Genomic DNA, 9,202 nt, shown 5'->3' on the forward strand with positions numbered 1-9,202 from the left:
AAGTTCTTCATTAGTAGTATATTCTTCCATAATCTCGCGAGGACGCACTCAATAGCAGCCTGGTCTACATAATTGGACAGATTATCATTATTTATATCAAGATCATATTATACATGGGTTTGAGCTGTTCGCGAACAAGCTCGAACTCGGCTCGATAAAAACTCGGTTCGGCTCGGTTCATTAAGAGCTCGAGCTCGAACACACTAAAAATTTTATTTGGTTTGCTATTTTAAGAGTAAAGTAGCGGTTTGACCTTATTTTTCTCTATTCGGCTCAGCTCGGCTCGGCTCGTATTTGTTCGTGAACAAGCTCGTGTTCGGCTTGTTAGTTAACGAGCTCGAGTTCGAACATATTTTTTTGTTCGATAAGAAAGCTCGGTTCGGCTCGGTTCGATTGGAAAAAATTTAAAGTTTGACTCAGGCCGGTCCAAACTCGACTCGGCTCTGTTCACGCCCTAGGTTTGGATCCCACCCCGACGATAACATACAATTGGCACATCGTATTATAAAACAATTTTTTTAGTTGAAAAACTATCCGATATCATTAATCTTAAATGTATAATATAAATATTATCTTTCAGCGGAAAAATCACTGAGAGAGCAGAATTTTTAACCTGCGAACTGCTCTGTATCCGCTGTGATCATACGTATGTATGCATATATGACATGTGTATGTATAGTGACCGAAACAAGTCCAGCTGGTCTGGCCATGTTTTGGTATTTTGTTTTCACAAGTCCCTGTCACTATCTTTACTTACTCCAACAAACAAAAGCTAGTGACTAGTTTTATAAGTTTCCGAGGAACAGAACCGAAATTCTTTCTTGTTTTGCATTCTTGAATACTTGCAAGTTAAGGAAGAGCAGAATGAATGATGGTGGTGAGGTGGTGGGAAATATGAAAGAGAATACTAACAATGGGGTGAATATAGAAAAGATAGATTATGTGTACAAGGTTGTGGTCATTGGCGACTCTGCAGTGGGGAAGACTCAGATTTTGTCAAGGTTTACCAAGAATGACTTCTGTTTGGACTCTAAATCAACCATCGGTGTTGAGTTCCAGACCAGGACTCTTACTATCAACTCCAAGCTCATCAAGGCTCAGATCTGGGACACTGCTGGCCAGGAAAGGTATATTCTGTTCTCTCATTTTTATTTATCTTACACTAGTCGGTTTAGAGTTCACGAGACATTAGTCAAAATCAATTAGAACCCTTGAACGTCGGACTCTTAGTTGTAGGTTTTGTCCCCCAGTAGTTAGAGGTACGGCTTGGTGTATGAAATGACATGAAAATGTAGAGTTGTCTTTTTGTTAAGGGTCGCGGTCCTTGGCAAGTGACTGCCGGGACGCGTTATACAAGCTATTGATTTTTGACTGTCGAATGAATATCCAGCAGTCAGGCGTTAAAAAACGCCAGAGATCCCTCGTCGAGTAATTAAAAAGCGTTGGAAATGTAAAAATTTTGTTATATCCTGATCGGTGGACATGTCTCTGGCAGTCGCTTGCCAAGGACCGCGACCCTTTCTATAATTCCTAGCTCCGTCTGATAATATATATACACTCAGTATTATTTCAAATTTATTTCACCTGATAAATGAAATCGAAGCAGTTTAATCAGGTCCATTTAATCTGAGACATAACTCATCAGATTGCATGAATCTCTGCACTCTTTTTCTCAGTGCTGCTTTTGATCAAGGGCCAGTTTGATATGATTTCATCGATGTTATGATCTAAATGGCATTACTAATTGAATTTTAACGTTTTTATAAAGTGCCTGTTTATGCATAAGCTGGACATGATGTTTTCTTTTTTTTGACGAAGCTGGACATGATGTTAATTGTTGTTTGTTCTAAATGAGAACAAATGAAGTCAAATCTGACTATAATGTGTTAATAACCACATGGACAATTAATTCAATATCAGTTTCTATATGTTCCCTTCACTTAAAACTTGCAAACTGGAAACAGGTATAGAGCAGTGACAAGTGCATACTACAGGGGAGCACTAGGAGCCATGTTGGTATACGACGTCACCAAGCGACAAACGTTTGATCATGTGGCAAGATGGGTGGAAGAACTCCGAGCTCATGCTGACAACACCATAGTGATCATGTTAATTGGCAATAAAGCTGATCTCGTAGACCTCAGGGTCGTGCCCACAGAAGATGCAATAGAGTTTGCAGAGGATCAAGGCCTATATTTCTTCGAGACATCAGCTCTCAATGGTGACAATGTGGAAGCTGCATTTTTTAAGCTGCTAGAGGAAATATACAAAGTTGTGTCCAAGAAAGCCTTGGATTGTGGTGATGGTAAAGCTAATGGTACTAATCTTAGAGGCTCTACTATTGATGTTATCTCCGGCTCCAAGGATTTTGAAGTGAGTGAATTGAAAAAATCGTCGACGTGCTCTTGTTGATCTCACAGCTTTTTGTCATTTTAAGAAAGAATGCTTTTATAGTAGTTATTGTGAGGATGGCGCGACCATTGAAGGAACATTTTCCGGTTGATGTGAGTTGGATATGATCAGTACATTGCTGGAAAGCTTGATTTATGTTGTGCTTGTTCTCTCAATCTCAGAAATATGTTCACTTCAACACATGGATCATGTATTATAGTTGCAATTTGTTCTACCATAGTACCATACAATGCTCTTGTGAACATGAAAAGCTATTCTTACTTTGCTGTGAACCCCAAGTAGTTTCTTAAGGCACTAGTTTATCATCTTACCAAAATTGCTTCAGTAAATTTACTAATTCTCAGAACATTATCTACAAATCTAATCACAGTCCCTCGCCTGTTACATAAATTTAAAAAAATGATACGAAGTATCTGGCCACATGTCACTACAACAAGGATGGGCTATTGCGACGGAGTTAATACAAAGGATCCGTCCTAATTGCCTCGACCGCGATGTGTTGGAAAATAATGGTGTACCAGCGAAGTTATCACAAAATATGCGTAGACCCTCCACTGTGTGTCAAAGTGAAAAATAGAGGAAATTTCAAAGGACTCAGTTGCAAAAACTGAATTTAAAGGTCTCATGTTATGAACATATAATTTTTGTAAGAGATGAGCACATTCGATTTTCACTACCGTTCCAAACGCATCTCAGCTATCTAAGTGCCGAATACCCATTATAAATATGTCGAAAGTGTTGTTGATGTAATATTCTCAAATCTTCCAACCATAAAGTTCATTTTAACACAACCACCACATCAAATAAAGCGACACATTTCGCACAAAACGAGACACTCAAACACAAATAATAACTCAAACATAACGAAATGAAAAAATCGAGTTTTGTCGATTTTATTAAAGAAGAAACAAACAAAAGAGAATGTTTCTTAATAAAAGAATTGATAATAAGAGAAGAGAGGTGTTGTGTGGATAGAGAAGGGATAGTTAGAAATTCAGATTGGTATGAGAGAGAGAATTGAAATGGAAAGAAATGAGATAGAGATGGAGGTAGATGAGTAGAAGTTGTGGAGAGGGAAATGATGACCATTAAGATGAAAGGGAGATTGGGCGGCTGGTTGCCATTAGTGAGAAAATTTATCATCGACTTCTAACTTTAAGTCAGTTTCTGACTTATGGAAACCTTTATGTTTGAATAAGAATATTGCATAAAAATCTCACACATTTTGAGTGTGTGACATAGGGGCCGCTTGGCTTAACTAAAAAAAAAAATATTTATTGTTTAAGTGAAGAAGTAGATTATAAGTGATAAGTGAGTCTGTAAGTCTAAATGTAAAGACAACCACCCTATCTGTTACATAGGGATGATAACTCAACAATAGAACAGGACAAGTAAATAACACTACGCCTGCACCGGAATCGGAAAATACGAAGACAAAGGTTGAAGAAGCCATCTACAGTCTTGAAGGAATAAGTTCACTGGAAGAAGTTCATTAATATGTTCATGCCTCAGTGAAGAATAAAGATTGAAGTATTCAAGATTGTGGAAGCAATGAAGATGTTGTCCAAGTACTCGAAAGATTTCGGTGCAACCCCTGAAGCAAGATATTTTTATATATCTTGGTTGGTTATTTATAATCAACAAACTGAAGCATAAACTAACCCGGAACCGACTGATCAATGTTTGCTGACAAAGACGATACAATGTTTAACTTCAGTGTTAGTCGCTTGTGAACCAGACCAGTGCACTAAGCGTCAACACGTACGGAGCTTTGCAAAGTATTTATCGATCGAAGAATTGATCCAGTCATATCAAGTCATTTGTTCCAAAGCCAAGCCAAGCCAAGTCAAATGCCAGCTATGCCAAAGCTTACTGCTCAAATGCCATATGTCAAAGCTTCCACAGAAAGCCATATCAGGAAGTGACATTTTATATATGTGTGCACTTATATATTTGTATATGTACAAATATAATTATATATGTATATATGTATATTTAATTAAATATAATATATATAATATATATGTATATATGTTTTTAAACATATGTATATGTATATTTATATGTATATATATTTAAATAAATATATATGTATATAGTATATGTATTTATATTTTATATAAACACTTATATATTTAAGTGTATATATATATATATTATATTATGTGCATAAATATGTATATATTTATATCCATAAGTAATTATATATATATCCCTATATATATTTATATTTATATTTACATATAACTTTATGTATATTATATATATTTAAATATATGAGAATATATTTAAATATATGTATATATACATATTACTATATGTTTATATAAATATTATTTATATACATTTATATATATATCTTTATTTATACATATATTTATATAATATTATGAATATAATATAATATAAATATATGGATGGAGCATACTCAAGTCAATCTCAGTCAAAGGAGTGATAACAAGGAAAGCTCTTACTATGTGAGGAACAACATTTGACCGAAGTCAACAGCTCTTCCTCACTTAGAAAATTCTCTAAGTACCATCACAAGTGAAGACATGCACTCTTGAGGAGCAAACTTTGACCAAAGTCAAAGTTCGTCCCCAAGTGATGAGAGAGAATAAGGGAGCATCTTCACTATGGAGCTTGAATTGGACTTAGAATATTTTCTAAGTCACATACATACAACATGGGAGCAACTTCACTTGGAGACCAAACTTTGACCAAGTCAAAGTTTGCGCCTCCAAGCCATTCCTTCAGTGGTACACTTTGGCTCATTTCTGGAAAATCTACTAAGGACATCTACACTGTACAAAGGCTTGGAGCGCAACATTTGACCCGGTCAAATGTTGCGCCTCCTATCTATCATCCATGGCGCAAGTTTGCCAATTCTTTATTTGGCTAAGTCACAGGCAACACAGTGGTGCTCGAGCGCAACCTTTGACCAAGTCAAAGGTTGCGACTCTGATTTGTCCAAAGCGCAACTTCAGCAATTTCTTCTAAGGCATGTATATGGAGCACTGTAGAGCGCAATGTTTGACCTGGTGGGCGCCAACTTTGACTCTCACAGGTGGAACAACTGTTATATACATTTACATGTATATAAAGCGCAACTTTCATATACATATACTTATATATATATATATGTATATGAAAGTGGCGCCATCTCTTGTGCCTATTGGAGTTAGATTTATTTTCTTAAAACGAATCCGTCCAGGACGAACTCAAGTCGTCCAGGACGAACTCGTTAACCATGGTTAGTTTATGAAAGCTTATAAATATGTGATTGTGGTTCTCACAATTTACAACATCCTTCGGGATGGATGGCCAAGTGCTATGCACAAACTCTCTCAAATATACACATACCCTAGCCTAGTTTTGTACCATAAATATTTGTAGTGGATAGGGCTTGTAATATTTAGAGGAGTGGTCATTGTAGCCAACCTTCGGGTTTGGATTTGTAGCACCTTCGAGGTATTTATCAATATACAGATATACCTTGGAAAATATTGTGTGTTGGTTTAATATTTTCATATCCTCAGAAACCGACCTAATAATTATCCGGAACACGAAACCCATTACAGGACTGCAATTTGTTTATCCGCAAGATTCGAAAGAATTTTAAATTGTAGTGAGTATCGTATTCAACCCCCCCTTCTACGATACTTTGGACCTAACAATTGGTATCAGAGCCAGGCTGATTGATATACAAATCAGGATCCTTATCGTACGGAAAATCAAGAACCTAGCTTTTGATATTTGATTAGGGGAAATGTTCTTCCGGTTTGTGTTGCTGAATTTGTCCGTAGGCCTAAGCAAGGATTATCCGTCGGATACTGAACTTTGGACCAGGACTTATAAATTTATACTTTAAATTTTAATAAGTTTATTTTATAAATTTGACTTAATTTATTTTAAACTTATTAATTGAGTTTATTATGAATTAATTAAATTTATTTTATAAACCTAATTAAATTTACTTTATAAACTTTACCAAATTCAATTATTAAATTTGTTTAAATTTATTTTAGACTTGTAAAGTTTACTCTTAGACTTTACCAAGCTTATCATAAATTTTTATAAATTTATTATTTAAATTTGTATAGTTTATGATTTAAATTTAAGTTAAAATCTAGAATATAAATTTATGAGGATTTTATTGATTATGGATATAAGTTCAAGTTCAAGGGTTCAATTTAGTTTGTTTTGGAAGCTATGATTTAATTGGAGACGAGACACTTGAATATTTTCAAAAATTAAATTTATCTAATAAATTTTAATATATTTACTAAATGAATTTGAAATAAATTTATTCTAAACTTATTCAGTTTATTATGAATTTATTTGAATTTATTTTTTAAATATATTTAAATTTACTTTATAGATTTAACTAAGTTTATTTTATACTTTATTTTTCTTTTTTTTAAAAACTTATTTTTAAATTTATTTTCTTTATAATTTAAACTTAGTTTAAATAATCAAGTGTCCCGTAACCTTTTTAATTATTCTACTCCAAGACAAATCAGATTGACATTAGTTGAGACAGATCAGGCTGACAGATTACAAGACAAACACCGGGATTTCTAATACCAAATTCTCAGAACCGGTAATGGATGTACATTGATAACCCAATCCAATTGATTTCTCAAAGGATTATTAGAAGCAGTTTTCTATGTTCGACAAAGCTGATTGTGATTCAAAGAAGATTCTATTGAAGACTAATTTGGTACTACTAAAAGTGGATTTTGAAGAAGGTACTTCAGGCCTTGATCTGAGTAATTACTCCGACTTGATTATCAGATCACCAGATCAGGATGGGAATTTGCTAAATCTACAATGAAGCATCTTTTCAGGGCTCGGAATGTCAACTTTGAATGGCACCACTAGTAGTAGGAAAAGAGAAGTTTTTGCAGAAGAATCTTCAAGGGATTTCAATCTAACTCAGTGATTCAGGAATATACAATTACTCAGTGAATTGTATCAATGCTAAATCTATCTGGAATCAGCTGAGATCAAAGACAAAGAACTGTGGAGGTTTAAGGATATAATTATCGAGTTACTACCACACCAAATCAGTTTCGTGCATTTATGTCAGAACCTTAGGATTGAACAGAAGAGTTTGTAACTGCTGAATTTGAGGAAGCTCAAGTCGACGAAAGTCAGAACTTCAAGGATTAGTATAACACTGTCTGAGAGGTTTAGTCATGTCAGATTCAGATGGAATCCATTGGTTTCAAGTGGAGACTCTTCGGGGTTCAGTTCGACAGGTTTATTGAAAACTGAGTTGGTCAGTACACACAATATTGATTGGTATTTTTAGCAAAGAAGGGTTGCTATATATATTTGATGCCTCGACAAACAAGGATGATAGGGCTTGTCTGAAATTCAAGTGGATGTTTTGAAAGAAACATCACAACAAGTTCTTATGCTATTTTAGGAAAGGTGTGAGCTGGATCAGTTGCTGATGAGAAGGATGATTATGGTTATCTGGCTATCCAAGCATTCTCTGAAGATGATTCACTTTGCACATCTCAGGTATGAATTCTTTCTAACTTTGCAATACTTATTTCATTATATTCAAAGCATGTTATAAATCTCTGAGTAGAATTGTTTAACACACAAGCACAAGCATGATAACATTACAATAGATAATGTTAAACTAGTATGCTAGATGACTATTCTGGTAACTAGGATTGATGATAATCTTGTGCATGTGTCTTTAGCAGATTCTTAACATGTGTATGAATATTTAGGATCTGATTATTTGCAATGGTGAAATTAGAAGCTTTCCTTTGGAAAACAACTCTTAGTTTTAGGGGTTATGATCCTAGCATATATAACTTTGTTAAAACATTTACTTTCAGATTCCCTAGTACAATTAGATTTGCTTATTTATCTGAATTGTTTGTTAAGGAATTTATTTGTTCTATGATGGAATGTCTACCTTCTGTCAGTAGAACTTTTAGAACTTCATGTTAGATCTAAAACTGACTTAGGTAATAGAGATAGTATAATGCCATATAACAACAGATTGGGATTAGTATGAATTGATAATGTGATTATTAATTTGTCTATGATCATTATGATTTTAGGAGATTATTGAATATCTGTAATTCTGCTTTCTACCTATTACACTTGTGTTAATTGGTTTAAGTAGAGAGTACTGAATCTTCTGAATTGCATAACTGCCTGTCTTGCTCTTGTCTTATCTTTGTCTGTTTGCCATGTGTACTCAACATCATGTCTGTTTATTTTCATGTCATGAATGCATGTCTTTGTACTTGCATTGATTTTAGAAAAGCATGTTTGAGAATCACATTAGGGCAATGTCTAGATAAGAATTAGCATGTTAAGGCTGCTTCTGTTGTTACCACTGTTAAAGAAAAATCTCTAATCCATCCGGACCCAGTTATGATTGGGGACCATAGAACTCTTTCCATTTGTGATTGCAGGTTACATATGTTCCATATGATTTTTGGTGCACTTTGTTTGCTGAGTAGCTGAAGTCATATGATTCACAAAAGTACCCTGTTAGCAAATGTGATCGTGTGAGGAGTTCCGTCAATAATCTTTGAAAGATGACAACAAAGATTCTCTTACGGGACATGCCTGTTTTCCTGGAATGTCATCATGGAAACATATCTTTCTTGAAAGAGTCAAAGCACACAAATTCCTAGTATCAGACTGTTCTCTGACAAAGGACATTATGTCAGTTCATGGAATAGTGTTTTATCTCAAATCAGGAAGGATTTGAATTTGCTCGTAGCTAATATGTAACTTCAATTGAAGATGG

General features: G+C 34.6%; 1 protein-coding gene across 1 annotated transcript; it reads left to right on the forward strand.

Annotated features, from left to right (window-relative positions):
- Positions 1–739: 739 nt before the first annotated feature.
- On the forward strand, positions 740–2,631 carry LOC108225217 (ras-related protein RABA3). The gene is made up of 2 exons (XM_017400043.2): positions 740–1,127; positions 1,965–2,631. Exons 1-2 carry the CDS (start codon positions 865–867, stop codon positions 2,410–2,412), a joined length of 711 nt encoding a protein of 236 aa, XP_017255532.1. The 5' UTR covers positions 740–864; the 3' UTR covers positions 2,413–2,631.
- The last annotated feature ends 6,571 nt before the right edge of the window (positions 2,632–9,202 follow it).

The sequence above is a fragment of the Daucus carota genome, chromosome 6 (genome assembly GCF_001625215.2).
Source record: "Daucus carota subsp. sativus chromosome 6, DH1 v3.0, whole genome shotgun sequence".
Classification (NCBI taxonomy): Eukaryota; Viridiplantae; Streptophyta; class Magnoliopsida; order Apiales; family Apiaceae; genus Daucus; species Daucus carota.

What these genes read in the sequence shown, in the direction of transcription:
- LOC108225217 (XM_017400043.2), top strand. Translation starts at nt 865, where the DNA reads ATGAATGATGGTGGTGAGGTGGTGGGAAATATGAAAGAGAATACTAAC. An exon ending in GACACTGCTGGCCAGGAAAG is followed by an intron (nt 1,128 to 1,964) that starts GTATATTCTGTT and finishes AACTGGAAACAG; the next exon opens with GTATAGAGCAGTGACAAGTG.